Source organism: Aquila chrysaetos, chromosome 3, assembly GCF_900496995.4.
Source record: "Aquila chrysaetos chrysaetos chromosome 3, bAquChr1.4, whole genome shotgun sequence".
NCBI lineage: Eukaryota > Metazoa > Chordata > Aves > Accipitriformes > Accipitridae > Aquila > Aquila chrysaetos.
Window position 1 is genome coordinate 44599496 of NC_044006.1, and position 21364 is coordinate 44620859.

The 21364-nt window shown below is 40.0% G+C and overlaps 1 protein-coding gene across 2 annotated transcripts in view; it reads left to right on the forward strand.

Annotated features, from left to right (window-relative positions):
* Window positions 1-7722: 7722 nt before the first annotated feature.
* The window catches only part of MACC1 (MET transcriptional regulator MACC1), a 36871-nt gene continuing 23229 nt past the window's right edge, over window positions 7723-21364 (forward strand). The window contains exon 1 of one of the 2 annotated variants that reach the window (XM_030010431.1): window positions 7723-7843. In XM_030010431.1, coding sequence (XP_029866291.1) covers window positions 7841-7843 — 3 coding nt within the window. In that variant the 5' untranslated portion in view covers window positions 7723-7840. Of the gene's footprint in view, window positions 7844-9700; window positions 9750-21364 lie in introns of those variants that run through there. The other variant, XM_030010430.1, reaches the window with a different exon arrangement.

Below are 21364 nucleotides of genomic sequence, written 5' to 3' on the forward strand. Positions count from 1 at the left end.
TGCATCTGAATTACATCAACAACAACAAGATTAACTGATGTTTTGCTGACTCACAAACCTAATTGAACACCTGAGTGATTACATAGCTGAATAGTTTATCAGTGCTGTGGGTTTTTTTCTTTGCATTGTTATAAGATTTTTCCCTTGCTTGATGTACCTGGCGGTGAGAAACAGAGTGCCTTTTTACAGGTAATGAGAACACAGGTCTGAGAGCTCAGATCCACAGTTTTGTATCTCAGATCTGTGACAAAGGCATCGTAGAACTTAACTGACTAGTGTTGCTATAAAAATAATTATGATCAAATTATCTAAGGAAAATAGATGAAAAATGCAACAAACCCCTGTACATTTTTAATCTGCAGAAATGATATGTAAGTAATTGATGGATAAAACCTGATCAGTCCAGGTCTCTTATACAATTGTATGATAGTTTTACAGATAGTTTTTCATGCTACAGACATTATTCAAACCCTGAGTCCTATTTCTAGTTGTACGCAACATTTGAAAGGAAATCTTTACACTTCTTTATCTGATATACCACACAGTAAATATGACTAATGAATACGTAAGGTATTAGACACGAAATACCAGGTATGATAGGTCAAAAATATAGTAGACCTAGACTATTGCTTCAGTTATCGCAGAAATATGCAGTCATCTGGCTTTTTGTAATAGACCACATTTCAAGGAAACGTCCCAGGGAGCAACAACATGCTGTGATTAAAGATGCCAGGTAATTGCAACAGGGGACTAGAAGTCAGCATTTAACTCCACACAGAGCTTCGCTGCTGACTTGCTATTTAGTTATTTTTCAGACCACAGTTCAGCAAATCAGTTACATTTGGGTTTATCATTAAATACAGGCTAATGCATTATTAAACTTAAAATAGGAGAAATGTTTTCTACTTCACTGAGGAACTGTTCTCAATTGGAGGAAAAAAAACCAAACCAACCCTCACTTTACAATGAAGAAAGCACTGAATTTGTGGCCCTAGGTTTTCAGGGCGTATTAGCTCCTGTATTAGTGGAGATACAATCTGTGTTAAAGGGAAGAATAGTTGGTTTATAAGTAAAAAGTTATAATTATGCTGCAATTGATAGTTATTTAGCAAATAATTATTCAAGTTGGCAAGAAGGTATAACACAAAAATTTTAATGTGTTTGAGCCTTTCCAAAATTTCGTTTTTATCAATCTGAAATAAAAGGAAGAAACCACAGCTAGTAAATACTTACTTTCAGCTTTAAATGGCATGAAGAACATGAAATCCCTATTATTTATGCCAGTGTTCAACCCCTATCTAACATGGAGACAATCAGTTTTAAGTTCGTAATGGTGCTAGAATATATTTTTCAGGTCTCACCCTGGCAGCTCAAATCTGATTTTCAGAAGCACCTTCTTTCCATATAGGCACCTAAACAAAGGCTTGACTTTCAAAAGCATCTGGTATCTCCTGGCTCCCAGTGAGGCACCCATGGCCAGATTTTCAAGTTCTTAATATACTCATTGCTGAAAAACTGGTCCATGTTGACAACCTATATGGTCAAAGCTAGCCACCTACTACTTAATTCAGCAGAGCTGCTTGGGATCTACAACGAGATCAGATTCTGAAAAAAAAAGTATTCCTATGAGCAAGAGGAGTTTTTGGAGCTCAATTTTCTCATGAATTTGTGTTTTTAACTGGTAAAAAAGGAAATCTTCTCTGGATTTTGTGCTTTGATAGCAGTACCTCTTTCATTTGTTGTTTTTTGTGTGATTCCCTGAGGTCTAATAATATAGTAACCTTTCCTCCACAGAGATCCTCAGCTTTCTTTTTTACATGGATGAGCCTTTTCATGAAACTTGCAGCATTCTACTAAATCTGAGATTTCTGTCCTTGCATTAAGCTGAACTGGCTAATGGATTCACAAAGCAGTGGTAAGGAGGATCAGCTGGAGTCTTAGACAGACACAGCATGATTGTATAGACCTTGTTTCCTGAGGAAATCAGGCTAAAAACAACAACAAAATCTTATTTGCTTCATCTCTAATCAGTTATTTTCTACCCAAGTGTGACTGAGTACAGTCTGCTAATCATTTCAAGAAACACAATATAAGAAAATCTTCTGAGATGGAACAGTATTTTTCTCGCCTTGCTGCTCATTACTCTTTAACACATGAACTTTTTGGCCTGGACCCCGTTCTTTTGCCTTGTTTCTCCTGCCTGCAGAATTTTTTTTACTGTCACATGGAACATTTTCCTTGGTGTCATGCAATGTAAGCGAAGCAATCCATCTTAACCAGTCCGCGGGGTTTAATGAGGAACTAGGACAAAAATAGGGTTTTCCTAACTTGAAAGATGTTATTTTTTTGCCCAATCTAATGCTACAGGAGTAAGTGATATGTGGCCCTGTCGTCTACTGCTGCTTCTGCCTCGGATCTGGAGGCCTCACTGCAAGCACTTCTCCAGGATGGGTCTCTACAAAACACTGCTCGGGCCATGGGGGTCTTTGCCTGTGTCCTATTGACCGAGGTGGTAGGCTTGCCAGGGTAGGCTCAAGCCAAATTTATTTTCCTTCTTTCGAGGTCACCTGGTGCCTTTTCTCTGTGGGAATGGGGTAAGTGAACCTTCCCTGCAGAGCGCAGCAGATTCGGCTGTGGGAGAGAGAGGTTTGCTAGCAACAGAATGAAAACAGTGTAAACACAAAAAGAAATTGTTTGTTTAATGAACACACTTTGCATAAAGTAATCTAGCAACTAACCAAGCTAAACAGCTTTAGTTACAGAGAGGAAACAAATGTTTTCATGGTATAAAAGACATCTTGTGAGTCCTTCCCTAGGGCACAAGTTCCAACCCACTTGCTACTTCAAGAAAGAAAGAGATCTTTCTCTACCACTTTCAGAGCCCTTCCTCTAATTCCAATTTTTGGTAACCATATGCTCACCATTCAGGAAAGTTCCTGCCCTGATATTCTTCAGCCCAATTTGCCATACCTGTTCATATTAATGTTTCGATTTATTGATCCTCTTTAAAGTCTTCTCTTAATTAGAAATAAATCTCTCTTTTAAATATAATTTAATGTTCAATCAGCATGAGGGCATGGTATACTTATTCCTTCACTAAGATAAATACCAGAGAAAACCAATCATTTTCCTTGAGTTGTTGATCTATGCAAATCAGAACAACTGTGTTTTCACTAGGACTTTCTGGGTGGTATTTTTTTCTCTTTTTCTTTTTTTTTTAAACAAATTTCAGTTCTTGGTCCAGCTCACCATGGAGAACTGATTCCAGGTTTTGGTTTTTTTTTTTTTTTTCAGAACGCAAGCAGATACAGTAAATACAGATATAACTTCTGCTGCTCAATATAACATCTTTCTTACTAACTTCCATGCTGCATAGTGTTGTTTCAGTTTGGTCTGTTGCCTTCAGCAGTTTCAGTAGATATTTCTGCTGCAGACTTTGGCTGTAGTTTCCCATGCTGTGGTAGTGTTGCCACAAGTTCTATGTGTTCATTAAAATGCGATGCCACAGTTTTTGTTTTAAACCAAGTCTTCACCTTGACTAAAGTCTAAGAGATAGCCCGCTGAGGATACAACATGCTTTGAGAGTTGTTTTTCTGATGTTTAACATTGCCCAGAGCTTTATCTTGCCCTTCAGAAACCAGGTAGAAGCTTTCTGTTGCTTTGGTTCACTTTTTATCAGGAAAGGTGGTTTTGCTTGCCTGGGTGGAGTACTCACTAGTGTTTGTAAAGCCTGCTTTGCATTAGAAACTTTCACCAGTGTAAGTGGTGTCCCTTAGAAGTGTGCTATTTGGCGACGTTTGATACTGGCAACAGCCCTAATGTGGACACAGAACTGGCAGAAGTGCTTTTGCTGGTACACATTATACTCAGGGTTCTGGAATCAGTAAAGCAGCCAAAACTGCTTTTGCCAGCATAACTATACTATTAAACATTTTCTAGCATAGACCTGGCAGAAACCCAATTTTCATCTCCACACCTCTCTTGGTTATTAAGCGTTATTTCATTGGGAGGTATACTTAAGCTGCTACCCCATGTATAAACATTTTGGGCCACAATATTCTCTGCCATGGAAGTTTTTCTTAAGTGGGGGGGGGGCGAATATATTTGACCATGTGTGAGTGGCTTTTTTATATCCAGAATGGCCTGACATTGTACCTTTGTTTCCTCTCACACATGCATGCATAAATTGTGGTGTAGTGGCCACAGCTAATTTTCGGTGGAAATAATTGTACAGGTAACTGTCACGTAGCCTAGGGCTTATGGTGCCTCTCTTTTAATGGTTTGATGGGCAGGGGGTTCATATTTGTTTTCTCATGAGCTTTAGGAACAACTGAAACAAACGGGATGAGAACAATATCTAATGTACACTGAAGCCTTGGTGTTTATCATTCTTCTGATGAGAACTGCAACAAAACTGAGATCAGGTCCAAAAAGATATGCTACTTTCTGCCCCAGCCATTCAATCTGTTGCAGGCAAATAAAATATGTTTACAGACAGAACCAAAGTGAGCCCTTTGGCCCTGCAATAATTGCTAGGTTTAGCTGACAAAATATGTAGTTACTTAAACAAACAAACAAAAAGGAAAAAATCAGTGAAGTGGAAAGCACATTCTGTAATCAAATGAAAAGTGAAGACATGGCTGCCACTTCCCATACAAGTTATGTTATGTCCAGCCAGAATGTCAAGCTCCCAAGCTTTCCAGGATCCTGCCACCACTACCAGTAAGGCTGCAAAAGCCAAAGGATGTGGCTTGGCAGCATTCACTCACTTCCAAAATGAGGTAAGTATCTCATGATGTTGCTTGTGCCCTGGAGTTGGCAGCCCTGGTTGCTGCAGACCAGCTCTTCTGCTACCACTACTCTAGTTGCTGCATTCACGTGGACTGCCCCATCATGTCCAGCGTTCATCCAAGGATTCCTACATACATGTGTTCCCAGCTTCCAAACTTTACATCTCAAAATTAACCTCGTAGCTCCTGCTTCTGTCCTAAAATATTCTTCTCCAAATTCCATTGATTTCAGTGGCAGAAATGTATCTGAGAAGTGGATTGAGCTTAGCAAACAAAAAATGTGAAAAATATATTGCCAAATGAGCCTGCGAGCATCTGCTATTGCTTTTGTCTGCATGTACACCATGTGGGTTTCCCCTGTACGCAAACAGTGCAGTTAATTAAACACATGAAATTGCTTATAACTGTCCACATACTACTTAGCATTCCTAAGGCCTAACAGTCTAAATTTGTTTTCTAGAAGACTTTGCTTTGAAAATGAGTCAACCTGCAGAAAACCACAGCGTCCCATCAAATGATGTGCAAAGAAAAGTTGTTGCAGAGTATGGGTTTCAGTGGAGTCTGGAAACGGAAGCTGACTGGTCAGATCTGGTTTTGGAGAGGTAGCAGAGTATGCAGTGCTGTCTTTTAAAGACCCATTTTAGATGCCTTCAAGGTTAACTCTGTTATGCAACAAGACAGAAGTGGCAGACTTTAATAAAAATGTGGGAACTAATAATTGATCACCCTTGTACAGAGAACCCAGATAGACTATGTCAATACTCAAGCCCTTTTCTGAGGCCCAGAGGTGAACTGAAATCCTGTAGATGCTTTATGTGGTTCAGCAGGGTCCCACCTGCAGGGTCCCACAAAGCTACGGGTACAAATATCCTCCATGGTGATTTTCTAGCTGAGAAAGAGTTGAGAAGCACATTAGATTGAGTTTTGATTCATCCCTACAAAAACAGATGTTAAACACCATCAGCCTAAACTTCAAGTCTTTCTGTTTAAGGTAAAAAACCACTAATATTTTTAAAATTATCTTTGAATCATAAGAGTGGTTTGTCAAAAACATCTGGCTCTGAAAAAACTTCTACTGGGAACCAACTTTTCTGCTATGAGCTAATGGTCTATTCAGAGAAATAAAGTAAGGGAAAAGTCTTATCTAAATGGAAATTTTAAGGAGTAGTCTGAGATGACAGAAAAGGGGTTGAAATTTAGAGTTTAAGAAACCAAGATCTTAATTTATTATTAAATTATATTAGTATAACAGTGAGTCTCGACTGGTTCGGGGTGTCATTGTCATTATTATTAGAGACACATAATAGACAGTACCTACCTCAAAAACCCCAGGAAATGAAATATATAACAAAAATTAAATATTTGCTTTCTTAATAGCTCTGAGTAAGCCACTTTCTAGAAATGTTTCCCTTCTCCTCCTGGTGTCTGACAGGGCTTTATCTGTCCCACATTTTCTATTTCCAGATCTTGAATTTCTAAACTACACCTTTAGAGAGGCAGTCGGCATAGAAATTACTTAATTTTTCTCTAACAGGTAGTTTCAGTACAAAGTGAATAATCCTGCTGTGTTATTCTAACCTCTTGCTTCTGATAGCAGGACAGAGCTCTCTTCAACAACATATCTAGTTGGTTAAAGCATTTGGAGATGGGGCATCTCTTTTTTCATCTTTGTCACAGTCAATGCCTCACTTTATTACACAAAATAGAAGAGATTCCCACCCCAAAATCCTATATGGTCAGGTTGGAAAGGCTGTTTTCTGGATCATGGGGAGGCAGGAATTGTTCAGTTCTCTGAAGGAACTGAATGGTGCTGCGATGGATTGACCACTTAGTTGAAATGGCATTGGCACTATTTCAACTTCATTTTTTTCCAGATTAAACTATTTGCTGAGTTTCACCCCACTTTGCTACCAGTCCTGGTCAAACAAAACCACTTATTTTGTCAGGTAGCTTATTTGGTGGAAACTGTGCACCAATATTGACACTATCTCCTCCATAAGCAACCTGGATTCTGTCTTTCTCCATTTTTTTATCCTATTTGATTTATACTTCAGCTTTTTGGAGGCAGGCTTAGAAAGCCTGTGAAGCCTATTTTCATCAAAGGGGAGTTTCAGCTGTGAGTCCTAAGTGCCACAAAAACACAGGTAGCAAATAACAACAGGACAGGCAAATCATCTCTTCTCCAACTCCCTGTGATGTTCCTGGCACAAAGACCATTTATCTTATCTCTCTGTGGCTATAATCTTTGTCCCTCTAATCTTTACCAACTTTATCCTACAAAATGCTGAAATCACTGAGAAAAACACCTGCAATGTAAAACCTGGGAAAACTTGCTATTTTCTCAAGCTCATGGGGCCAAAAAGGAACTCTTCCCCCCTGCTCCCTGCAAATGTCTCTGCTTTCCCTCCTCTGTAAATGTCTTCTTGGGCTGCTGCCACCCCTCCTTCACTTGCTTCCTCATACCCAGTTGTCTGATTCTCTCACATGCACAGAGATGCCCAAACCGGTTATACAGGTTCACGGGGCTTTTGACTGTATTCATTGCCTGTAAATCTAATTATTTCTAACCTTGACCTGTATCAGAAGGCCATCCTTTGTCCCCCTCCCAGCAATTCAATATATCTGCAACATGGCGTGTGAAAGTAGAAAACCCTAACTCTCTTCCAGCAGCACACAAGGAGCACACCCTTCTTTCCTTTCTCCTCTGCATGCCTGTCTCTCCTCCCTAAGGCAAAACTCCCACACCACCCCTCCTGGTTTCAGGTGTAATCATAAACCAGCTGAAGGCAATTATGGGTAATGTAGTTCCATCAGTCCCTCCTGTCTGCTTGAACAAGTGGTGCCAGGTACCTGCTAGACTGCACATTCCAGCAGGCATTGCTCAGCACCCCTAAGAGAGAGGTGCACCAGGTGTGCTCCGAGCACCTACCTGAACCCTGAGCACACTGGATTTTTTCAAAGCCAGAGCAAGAATAAGTGCTCCTTCAACAGTGCTGATGTCTTGAGCAACGACATAATTTGGATCTAGGAGAAAGCTCTTGGTCTCCAGAATGGTGAGTTTTCTTTTTTTCTTTCAAGTTTCTTTTGCTGTTTTTGTTTAAAATACTTTGGGAGGTCTGAAATATCAGAGTAGTTTTTTACCTAGTATTAATGCTGCAGTCTGATACTCTCTTTTTGGCCACAGCTAGTGCGAGGTGCTTCTGGAGAAGGTGGAGAACCCATGTACATTTTGAATTGCATGATATTGTACCCTAGGGTGGTTTCAGATGTGTAGAGAAAGGGACAGTGCTTGCTAAGTGCTGGTGATTGCCTTTCCTGAGAGCATAAACAATGGTGAACCTCTTACAATTTTAAATCAACCAATATTAGGCTGGCCTTCTCTTTTTTCTTTTGTGAAATGATGTAGTTGTGTGTGTGCATGAGTGGCTTTTTTTTTTTTTGGTTGGTTGGTTGGTTGGTTTGGTTTTATTGAAGCACTATATGAATTGAAATACTCCTCTCCATGCACACAGCAGTTGTACTGGCCCCTGGCTTTGTGAGTTGGCGATCAGGAGCATGCAATAGGATGCTGAACACCGCATAACAATCTTCCCTGCTAAGGTGGCGGCTATTAGAAATCAGAAAAAACAGAGTTTAAAGAGCATATATACTTCTGAAGCTTAAAAAAATTCACTTTCTATTAAAAGAATCCTTGAAAGGTAGTATCTCCCGGCTAAATGGAGGCTAGACCTCCATGGAGGCAAGACCTATCATGCTGACAAACCTTGAACCAACTCCCTTTATGGCTAAAAAATGATAAGCAGAGCTGGCTGGTCTGTTTGAAAATAGAAACATTTAAATGAAAAACAAGAAAGAAACAGTTCTTGTTCTCTTCCTACCTGTTATTACTACTCAGCTAATAACACTTCTTTGATATAGATTTTTTAATTTAAGGAGACAGCTCAAAATCTTAACAGCTTGGGAATAATTTTTGACTGGCTTTGCTAAGAAATGGCAATAGGCAACCTCCTGAGTAAGTGAGAGAGGGAGGAAAGAAGGGAGAGGATCATTTTTACTGGGTAAATCTTGGGAGGCACAAATTGCCACACTGGCAACACTTTCCCTAGCCCAAACCCATGCATTTGACAGTGGTTAATATGAAATGCTCCAACGCTGAACTTACACACTGAAACCGGTTGCATAGTGTCTGTGTTGGGTGGGAGATATACGATGGGATTTACAACACAAGTGCTAGCTGGTTATTGTCATGCTAGAAGCCACAGAATAGTGTTTACCTTGGGTACATTAAAAACAAGGAATACCTACAGTCGTATTCACTAAACTATATAGTACAACAATATCCTGTGGGAATGTGTTCAACAGGCTAATTATATGTTGCAATAGAAGGTTTATTGAGCATTTAAATGTTTGGTTTAAAATGTTGTGTTGTCTCTCTTCCCCCTTTTTCTCCCCTTACTATGAGAATGGCTAATTAGGTTCAATTGTCCACTTTATTCTTCAACTGCCTTTTAACTCTTTATCATAGTGATTTTCAGCCTGTGGCCCAGGAATATTGGTGTTTGGTAGACTGTCTCTGAGAGATTGTATGAAGGGCATCCAAGGGAAGACAAAACTTTGAAATTCACTATCTCTGAATTTCAATGCCTTTCCTCTCTATTTTCTACAACAGAGAAACTCAAGCTCCTTGAGTAACTACAAGTGTTTATGCTACTGTAAACTTTGGCATAAGTCCCTGCAGGGAAGTCCACTCTCGAAATATGAATACAAAAGAAGAAACACCAAAAGCACATACAATGCAGAAATATAAATCATGTTGCTGTAAAAGACTCGCTTTTTGGACAGAACAGCCAATTAGTCAACCTAATCTGATGGTCTCTAAAGGATGTCCTCCTGTCTGAAGAGCTGAGCTTTATGGCAGTGGCAGCTGCAGTACATCAAACTTCTGCACGACAGACTATGGTGTGTATTTGCAAAACAATTTGTAAAAGAATAAGCAAAGCTCTGTCTGGAACCATAGGCTTTCCCACCCCTCCTCCTACAAAATACCACATAGGATCATAAGTTACCCCACAGATCCCACGATGGGAAATAGAACATAACTGGAGAGGAGAAAAGGAGCTATTTCGGTAGCATCCCTTTCCTGATGTTCCCATACTCTGCTACTACCACAAAAAGTTTAACCTAATTTGACCTTTTATCTTTTTAACTTCTTCTGTGGAAGCCTTTTCCTCTCATTTCTTACCCTCTTTCTTGAATTCTTTTCAGTTCATCTCCTTCAACTCTGTAGTTTCAGGAGTAGATAGGTTTTTTCCAGAAACTGAATTCCGGAGTAAAGGTGAGGTCATATACTTATGGAAAACATATATATGTATTAGCTCTGTAATATTCTACCATATTTTCATCTGCTTTTCAGTACAGACCAGTATCTTATTTACATTTCTGCACATTGAGCAAACATCCTTGTTAAACCACTGAGGATCATGCTTAAACTTTTTCTGAGAAACTACAACTAGCTTAGAAATCAACGTGTATGAGTAATTTTAAATTGCTCCTCCGAAAACACCTCTTCATGTTCTTATCTACAGCAAACTTAATCTTATGCTGTCTAACCTATTAGGCTTTCCAGTAGTTCTTCAGAGTCTGCTCTGGTGTTAATGACCTCAGTAATTTCGGTTTGTGAGCAAACACTGTCATATCACTCTCCAGTGACCTTCCCTTCCCTTCCCACCCTCCAGAATTTATTCAAAGTGCCTATTGTATAATTCAGTAAGTGGAGGCACTGGAGCACTTCCCTATCAAGGAGCAGTGGTGAAGTTGAATCAGGGCTTTGAACCACTGAAAACTTCAGAAAACTGAAACGAAGTTTTATAGCTTGCAGCAACTGATGTTTTGGGCTCTGGTTTGGTGTCCTCGTGGTGGAGAGGAAAAGCTTGTAGGTTTGGATGTATCCAGACATCCTTTTCAAGGAATTTTATAGGAGGCATATACCGCTTAATTTCTGTAACAGTAGGAGTCCTTTCCTTGCGTAGCTGAACTTCACCTCGAAAGCCAGCCTAATCAGAAATAAGTTGGCTGATTATTTAGCTGAAAGCTGCATTATATATCCCCAAATGCTGTCTCCCCCTTGCTGTGCGGGTGACTCTGCAGGCTGTAATGCTCTGGAAACCCAGTGAGTATTCTGGCAGCCCGGAAGAGAGTCTTCTAGGTCTTCTGCTTTGGATATATATTCACAAAAGGCTTTGGATGACAATTATTTAAGTCCAACATGTAAATAGTTGAATCACTTTGCCATTTTCTTCAGCTTTCTCAATGGGGAAAGGATCTTTTTGAATTATTAGAGGAAGTCTGCCTTCACTGGAGTCTCAGAGTACTTAATAATCTTTGTGTTCCTCTTTACAACATACCTGTGAGATGGGGAGCTGCTGTTTTACTTTGGGTAAGTTCTTGCGCTACATTTAAGCTGCTGTAATGGCTACCTGCTGCTGAATGGGGTAGTCCCATTTCTCATACCTTGCCATTACTTCCCACAGGCCAGCACAGGTGAATGCTGACTCATTGTGCCTGGGCCAGCTCCCTGTGAGATGAGATAAGCACCAGTGTTGATGCAAAGGAGACGTAGGGACTGCTGCTTTCTGGAGCAGCCAGCCAGCCACCCAGTCAGGTGGCTTCCCCAAGAGCAGGCTTCGCCTCAAGCGCAATGCCAGATGATCTTGTCTCTTGTCTAATACCTTAAAAATTTGGGAGACTTGACTCTTGTTCTATGCCAGGCTTGCTCTGAATTAATTCTTTAATCTCTGTCTCTCTCCATGAAGGCATATAATACTTCCCTGCATTAAATGGGAGTTCACAAGTATTTAAATTGATTCGAAAATGTATTGGCTCATACTTTAGTCTGCACTGACCTCTAGTTAGATATAATGGTATTAATTCAGGTTGCATCTTTACTTACTACTATGAACTGCCAACAGCCTTGCTTGTCCGTTGTGCCAGTCGTCTTGCAATCATGCCAAAGCAAGCAGCTCCTTTCCCGCTGGCTGCAATAGGCTGTATCACCAAACATTTGTGCAACAACTTGACAAGGAGTTGTTTGAGTTCCCACCTGAGCCTGCATCTGTAAAAACCCCCAAAGTTTCACCAGTAGACTCGAAGCTTGTGACCCATCAGTAGCAAATCCTACAGCCTAATTTTTATCCTATAGTCTAATCGGGACTGAACTTTGGATATGTATTTACATGGAGAATAAGCAGTATTTCTGCATCTACTAAGCTGCGTAATTAAAAGGAAATGACTGTGTCTGAAATAACTGGGGGGAGGGGCAGCTGGCAAGACTTTTAGGTGGTTTGTTTTTATTCATACATGACCTCATGCAATACCAACTCTGAGCCCTGAAGAAAAGCCTATGATGTGATGATAACCTTTTTATGAGTTCACTCCCTCTGATCCACTAGCCTTAATTTAACAGGATCTCTGTGAAGGTGGGAGGGTGTGACGCAGCAGAGACACAAGAATTCTCAATTTATTCATAGTACTGCCCTAATTCCTGCAGCACAAATTGTCACCTGTTGCTCCGTGTGAAATTACAATGTTAGGAACATGAGTAATGCCAGTTTGTTCTTCTGCTCAGTGATTTTTAATTTTTTTTCTTTTCTTTCTTTCTTCTTCCTGTTTGAAATTTGATCTGTTCTTTAGTGTGGACAGTAGTTCTTCAGCTCTGGACTGAGACTGTTAACTTGCTTCCAATAAGTTGTCTACAACCATCAAGTGAAATGAATAACATCACAAATATATTTGTAAAATTTCTTTGGTTTTCCAAGGAAACATCTAAGAGTCCTCAGCAGAAGCAGCTTCTGATTGAAGTGTTTGTTCATAATATCTGTCTCAAGGGGTGAGAAGAGGAAAGCTAAATTCAAACCTGTCCCCTCACTTTCTGTATATAGGACAAACTGACAAGGAGCAAAGTTAACTAGTCCTACAGCTAGGTGGTACACAGGACATAGGTTACACTAATTGAACCAAGCTTAAAAACCTCCAAGCTAAACTACATATAGTTTTGAGGAGAGTATGGGAAGCTAGCATGGCTTCCCCAGTGAGATGACTGCTTTTTTTTTTTTTGGAGCACTCAGAAGCATTTGGATTCTGAGGTATGTGTGTGATTCTAGTTGTAAATGCTTAATGCATGCATCATCCTAACATAAATAACTTAATTTCTTTATCTCATCAGTGGAGAGCAAGAGGTGCATTTAATAGCGCTCAGAGTTACCTTTTAGTCTGCCAGAGCACAGGTACTTATGCTCTGCCAGCCAGATCCCACCCACGGTTACTTGCCTGGCTTGCACTGTCAGGTGGATACTAATATGGCTGGGCAGAAAAGTGTTACTAATCTGGAAAATATGTAAGAGAGCCCTTTGCACCTTGGAATTCCCTGGTGTATTTTTACTGGTAATGATTGTATTCTAGTCTCAAAACACACAGGCAGGAGGTACTGTATGCACTGCTGATGGGCTCCCCAGAAAAGTAAGAATTTCCCTAGACTTTTTCCTCATCTCATGTAGTATATGGTAGCAGAAACAGAAGGACAATTTGCTTGAAGTCTGAACTTAATGGAAGTTGCATACACCATCACTGTGACTTTATTTTTTTAAACTTATTTTTTTAAAAAATAATAAATGATCTCAGATTTCTAAGTTTGGCTCCTGGTCAGTTGTTTTGCCAGATAAATGAAAACATGGGAGAGAGGAAGCAGTGTGAGGGGGGTGTGTGTGTATATGTCAGTAATTTTCTGCTACCTGTTATATGTAGCTATAGTTTACTTGTATCTGATTTTGATATGTGATTTCTGCTCATAGCTGGAAAGGGAGGCCAAACCTAGCAATGCCAAAGGCTGTCAGGAGGTGTAATGAATATCTGCCTTGTTCTCCAGTTAATTGCCTTTTCAGGGTGTGAACACTTTGGGACAGAGAAGGGCTCTTGTGATATTTATGCAGTTACCTTCAAAGCCCGGGTCTTGATGGCAGTTTTCTTCCCATGGCACTCACACGTTCTGAGCTCTGTCACTGATTTCCTGAGTGGTCTGAGACAAGTTGTTTGGAGATGGATTTTTAAGGGGTTAGCACATGTTTAAGCTGTTCTTATGGTAGGAGTGGAAGACGCTGGAATGTGGCTATCAGTCTCTTTGTGTTTTAGTCTTTTCACCTGTAAATTTGTCTATCTCCTTTTTTTTCCCCCATCCCTGCCCTTCCTTGTGTTGTGCATTAAACAATCAGTTCCTTGTGACCAGGCTCAGCCTGCTATGTATTTGTAAAGAGCTTAGCAGAGGGATGCTATTCTAGCTATTTCTACCAGGATATAAATGAAAAAGTAAAAGAAAACCCTGGTTTTGGTCCCAACAGATTATAAACATCAGCTCTGGGACTCAAAATTGGATTTTTTTTTTTTAAATGGTTTCAGTTCAATAAAACATATTCACCTTGGCACAATAACAGCTAGGTAAAAGTCTGTGGCCTTGATTCTGCATAGGAAGAGTAAAGATGATTGCTTTGTTTCTTTTGGCTTTGAAATCTGTGAATAAATCAAATTTAGTGATTCTGAAACAGTCTGACAACTATAAGAGCTGCCAGGTTTTGAGCTTCTATGCCTGTGTTCCCAAAATCTGTGGGTCTCAAGCCCCGTTCCTCTTGGGACAGGTAGACATGAGAGGCTGAAAAACCTACACATTTCCTAGGTGGCAAACCACCCCTCTCCTAATATGGAGAAAGCGGAGTGAAAGCTCACTCTCTTTCCCTCCGGGCAAAAAGTTCACATATGGATTATGGGATAAGGATTAGGGTTTTTTAATGCTAATCTCTAAAGAACTTCAAAATGAAATTACTTGTGTGGACACTAGTGATTCAGCATACTGAGTGATGACAGCAGACATTGACTTACCATTGTAAAATCTTGCTAAAATCAGCAATGTGAGATGAATTTTACACGGTAAAATAAAATTATCTGAACTAACTTTCACAACGGAACAGTTTAGTTATGTTTGTCAAGACTGTCTGGGCATACAGTCATTTCTGCTTGGTGTGAAATTGAGTGAAATCTCCTGAAGTTCTGAAGGTTAGAACTTGTACCAAATTCGACAACTATCTTTACATGTTCTTACTGACGATCTGCTGACTGATAATTCTCACTTCTGGTGGCTGTGACATAGCATCGTGGTTTAAACCCAGCCAGCAACTAAGCACCACGCAGCTGCTCATTCACTCCTCTCCACCCAGTGGAATGGGGGAGAGAATTGGGGAAAAAACAAAAGTTCGTGGGTTGTGATAAGAACAGTTTAACAGAACAGGAAAGAAGAAACTAATAATGATAATAATAACAATAATAAAATGACAATAAGAATAATAATACAAGAAGTGCATCACTTGTTTTGTATATTCCACAATGCAATTGCTCACCACTTGCTGACCGATGCCCAGTTAGTTCCTGAGCAGTGATCCCCCCAGGCCAACTCCCCCCAGTTGATATACTGGACATGACGTCACATTGTATGGAATATCCTGTTGGCCAGTTTGGGTCAGCTGTGCTGACTGTGTCACCTCCCAACTCCTTGTGCCCCTCCAGCCTTCTTGTTGGCTGGGCATCAGAAGCTGAAAAATCCTTGACTTAGCAACAATTGAAAACATCAGTGTGTTATCAACATTCTTCTCATACTAAATCCAAAACACAACACTATACCAGCTACTAGAAAGAAAATTAACTCTACCTCAGCTGAAACCAGGACACATAGCTCTACAATAACTAACAGAAAAACACTACATTATAGAGGTTTTTTTAGATCATGATGATTCAAGTTCTGAGTAAAGTTGTACACATTTCTGCTTATTACAGACAAAGCAACCTATAAAAATATAACCCTGGACTGCAAACTGTTAGGAGCTGACTTAAACTAACTTCATGCTGGACAACATTTGGACCATGCACCTCCAAAAATACTTGCCAAATTAGATTAAACTTTGGAAGCTGAACATATTTAATTTGGGTTTTGATTTTCATACCTCATGCTTGTCTTTCCCTTTTTGTACTAGATAGCTCTTTGTTGGAGAATCCTATGTTCTGCAAATATCTGCTTGTCATCATCAATGACCTGAAACATAGAAGAATAATTGTCATAAAAGGGAGTCTGAAAATTTCATCCAATAAATTGCACAGCCAGGATTACATGTGTCTGTAGCAAAGAGATATAACAGGAGTCTCCTGTTTCGATATAGCCAAGGAAAAACGTCTTAAGCAAAGTAGCTTGCCATCACAAATCAAGGTGTGTGTTTGATTTGACATTTATAAGTTAAATGTTAAAATGATATCTACACATTATGACAGTTGTATACTTTAATCAAGGAACTCCTGACAGTGATAGCAAGGATACATATGTAATGGTAGGAGTGAGCTGCCTGATCTAAACACTCTTTCAAGTGCACTGTAAATGTGTTGTGTATGTTGGTCTCTATAGAAAACCCATAAAATAACAAATTTGGTTAGAAAAAACCTAAACAGTAAAATTTTGAATATGTGATTCTGCACTATTTCACATAATGCAACACACTTTTTGAACCCTTATTAGCTTGAGAGGTAGGAGCTAGTTAAAGGTGTAAAACTCGAGACTTGCTGCCAAGGAGGTGAGATGGGTAGGGAAACGCTTTGATCATCAAAGTCAGTGACCTTTTGGAAAAGCTGTGAATGCTTCCTCCCACGTTTCAGTACAAATGGAGCAAGGACAGTAAGCTCATGAAGATGAACCAGAAAAAGTGTTTCTTCAGGGTTGGCATTTGAAAGGTGTTGCTGAATAGGCGGAATTCTCTGAGCTACCACGTGGCAGGTGCCTTCAGGTTCCTAATTAGGAAAGTCAAAGTACTAAAAAGCTGTTACAAGTATGGTCTGGATTTCAGCTTATTTCACTTGTAACCTTGTACCTGGTTCCTTTCTGTCTGAAGCAAACATTACTCTGCTATTACTGATCAGACTGAAACTGGCCAGCAAGAGGAACTCCAGCTTCATGGAGGCATTGATGCCAAATGAAATGGCCTGCGCTGGTACCTGTAGGGACTTTGTGCCTTGGGCTGTTTAGTGATATCTGAGATGGTTGTCTGTTCCTTTCAATCTGCTATAGCCAATGTATGGGACACTGTTGGTAGTTCACTCCAACCAGGAGAGAATAACCTCCCCTTCTGCAAGACCGGCTGTCAGGAAAAACTCAACTCTAGGCAGTGCATGAAAATTTCCTTTCAAAGTAATAGTTGTGAAATTAATGTGGTTTTGCATGATGTTTAAATGTCCTAGTGGTCTCAAATCAATTTTCTGTAACTTACTTCTGTAGTCTGACAATAGCCTATATAGCAGTTTCACTTCATATACCAGGTGATTATTCTTTCTAGTGAATGGAGCATCATATGGCTGCAGAGGTGGTTTTGGATGATAAATGATGCCCAGGGTTTTTCTGTGTAGGGAGCCAGTGAGGTCAAAGAACAGCAGCCTTTTCGGAGGCTTAATAGTATGAAATACTGAACTTGTTCAGTCTATATGAAATTGGAAGGTGAGCATGCTCAGTGTCTGTGAAGGGTGAGACAAAGCAAAGGATTGACACCAGGATCTTCACAGGGCTGGACAGTGGCCAGGTCTTGCAGACACTGCCATATCAGTGAAAATGAATTTACTGCATGTAAAAATTCTTGAAGGAGTGCAGTACTGACTGGAGTTGTGGGGGCTTTTTTTTGGGGGTGGGAGAGGGGAGCGAGGGGAGGGACAGGGAGAGGAACAGACTGGGGGGAAATCTGTAGATAACATATTGAAATGCTGTGATTATACCTAAGAGTTACTGATCTGCAGCCCTCCACTTTTGCTAGAAAGGCAATAACTTCAGCTGTAGTGAAAAATAGTAAAGTTTGCTGATGCAGCATAAATGAAATAGAAAAACTGGGTGCACATTTTGAACTGATAGAGTATAATCCACAGCATTTCTGAATCATGTTCCTGAAGATTTTCTGCAGGGTTGTCTGAGAGGCACTGTTTGGGAATTTGATAAGTTTGGTTTTAGTCCAATGTTCTGAGCAATTTGTGACTGCATCACTCCAGCCATTATTTTTATTTGAGGGTATCAGCCAGATTTGTTGGGGCAGATGAAAATTTTTCTTCAACTAAACTGACTGGTTTTTGTGTATAAAAGGATGAAATTTATGATAATTTAGGGGTTGGTTTTGGTTTTTTTCCCCCTTTGATGTGTGACTTGCATGGAGAGTCTTCCTTATTATAGAGCTTGAGCCACTGACCCCCTCACTTTCTGTCCTATGCTAATTCCCTCCACATCTCTAACACAGTGTCATAGCCAGTAGACCTGTGTGGTGTTAGGGAAGGAAATAAGAAAGAAGGAAGCAACAGCTTTATGCATTCTTTCTCTTCTCACCACTGCCATATTAAATGCAAAGAAGAAATAACATCAAGTGCTTTCTTCATAGCAAATGGCATGGAAAGATGTTATAGAGCTGAGTGGGGAAGATTTCTTGAATGGGTAGTCACCCATCTGTGTATAGTGCCTGCTCATGCTACTCCTGAGCAATTGCAGCTCTCTCAGTGGTTTCATTAAATTTTTCCCTCAAAAGTCAGTAATGTTGGCTCAGAAGGAAGAGCTGGAACCAGCGGGGAGGTAGGGTGCCTGTAGCAGCCTGAGAGGTAAGGCTGTTAGGAAGAGCAAGCTGGAGCTGCGCTGTTGCTTTTGGGGGTGAACAGAGACAATGGGAGGTTAAAGTCTGCATAGAAATGCCTGGACTAGCATGGGAGACTTCTGTGATTTGTTGTACGAGTTCATTGATGGATTTTGAAGGTCAGCTAACTGGCTGGTGAGAACCTCAGGAACGTTTTCTGCCTCTGAGCCCTCCAGCGAGGCAGGGCAAGGGAATACACAGCCTTAAAGTGCTTTCAGTGGGTAATACTATACATCGCAATATAATAGTGTGCTTTTCCTAGATGGGAAAACTAGCTTTTCACTGAGGTATTGCATCCAGGCTAATGGTATGCATCACACGAGGGAGAACTGCTGCTGGAAAGACAGTTGGACACTGTGATGAAATGGAGAGAATGAAGATGGCCAAAGAATATCGGGACTGGAGGAAGAGGAGACCTGGAACAACTTTCTCACACAATTCTTACTTTCACTTCTGAAAAAGAAAAGAAGAGAAAATCTTCAAAGTGTGACTTTGTCAATGCTGCATAAAAATGGATGAGATTGGACACATCATTCTTCTTATCGTACCAAACAGTAAGGAACAAAAGTATAGATGCCCTCTTCTCAACAGGTAGGAATAGACGGCTCAATCAATGAGCCTGTAAGGCAGCTAGATTTAAGAACTAAATTTAGACACATAAGGGCATGCGATTTGTTAGAAACTTGTTGCCTCAAATCTTCTTGAACTTGACCGTTCCTTTAGAAGAAGATCTACAGTGATACTGTAGGCTGATGGATTTTATTTTTTTTTTTAAAAGATAGAACCACTCCTGTTTCGGTTATAAAACTACCAGCAATACTGGAAGCAGCTCTCCCTTGTTTTTGTAAGTAGCACTTCTTACTTCTTCCTCTGAAATATGTAGTCTTCTGTGATCAGAGATGGATTATTAAAGAGGATCTGATATTGCATGTCAGTTTATCTTCCTTTGACTTCATTTTTGTTGCTGGATCATTACCATGTTAGAGTCGATCTGGCAGTCATATTATTTCAGTAAAAGTATTCTGTTAACAATACTATTAATAACAAGTAGTTAAGAGTACAATTCAGAGATTCAAATGTCCCTCATAAGTAGAGAAACTATCCATTTAAACATGAATCCCATTTGATAGAAATAAGAGGGTTTTTTGCTTGTCAAGAGCATGTACAATTGTTATGTAAAGGGAGGGTCTGCAGTATAATGAGAGGTACTGGGTTTGACTTTTAGAGAACAAAATAGTTTTTATGAATTCCCCTCTTTTCTTCCCTTCAAAATTACAGAGTCAAAAATAACTTTAAAATATTGGCAGGTGTAGCTTAATGGACAGCTCAGGCTATTATTAACAACACAGGCACAAATATTTTAAATGTGATGATATCTTGCTGCTGGAGAAGAGTTCTGACGAAACTTGGGGGACTATAATTGCCATAAAATGCAACAAAGTGCACTTTCTGCCGTATACCTTGGAAAGTGTGCCTGTGATTAATACTCCTTCTCTGATGCTCTCTTCACTATGTTCCTAAAGTGCCACGGACTATTAAACAAGTTTTTCAGTCAAAACAGATCAATACACAAAAAATAGGTATCAGTCTTTCATTGTAAATGTTATCACAATCTATCAAACGTACTATTTACGCTGTTACATATGCCCTGTGTCTGTTATGTGGTTAGTCAAGTACAGCAAAATGTAATTTGTGAATGCACTGAAGAATGATTAGGTTTACAGTTATTAAGTCTCTAAACTAACCTCTAATGACAACCAGAGGAGTCCTTGCCAAATGGATTTACTTTCTTCTACCATATTTAATGGAGTTATTTTCCCAGCGCAGGTGGCTGCTTGTTTTATTCATTTTTTTTCCATGTTGAGCTGGTCACATATCGCCCATCTTCCATTGTTTCTGCCCTCTCAGTATCAATCTCCCTTTACATTCCTTAGAAGAGATGGAACAAGTGGTTGACTTGAGTCCTGTCCTGTCCCCCTCTCCTGCCACCCATTCATGCCCTACACCACTGGGATTTCTTCTTGGCTATTTTATATGTTTTTGAAAGCTTGCCTGACATAGTTTAAACATTGCAAAACAAAGTCTCTGTGTGTATTGCCATGTTAACTTATTTTTTTGTGGGGGTGTGTGTTTTGTGGTTTGGTTGGGGTTTTTTTGTCCCCTCCAAGTTAACCAACACCAAACCAAAGTGGTTCCATATAAAAAGGTTCACCTGACTGCAGGCTTTCTGACTTGTTTTTCCTTTCCCCTGGAGCAAAAGTCTGTCATGCTTATGGAAAGAGACCTTTCTAGTCCCCTGTCTCATCAAAAGCACAGCACGCTGCAGGGTCCCCTGATATCTTTCTCCAGATGCTCACCTCAGTTTGCTGAAAACAGAACACCAGAAGAATAAAGGCACCTCGCATGTGTCTGGGTATCAGGTTCAATTTACTTCAAGGTTCACATTACATGTTTTGCCCATACATCTTCAATCTACACCTGTCCAAAATAAAGTGTCAGTATCCAGGCAGCATACTGACAGGCAATTTAGTCCTACAGTTGGATGTTCAAGACTGGGTCCTGGCACAGTGTTAGCCACATCACTTTGTTATATCATTTTTAGCATGGTATAGCAAAAAACCCATCCTATATGTTTGCAACATATCCAGATGATACAGGTGCTTAAAATCTGTTGTTAATGTTAATTACAATGGTAATTTTAAGAACTTTAAGAGCCACGAGCAAGTAAAACACTGGCCCTTCTCTGCAGGTGGTTTCCTTGGTGCATTCTGCTTTGCCCTGGTGCTGTGAAGGGAGCGTAGCTCTTGTAGGATTTCTGTTATCACGTCACTGGACCAG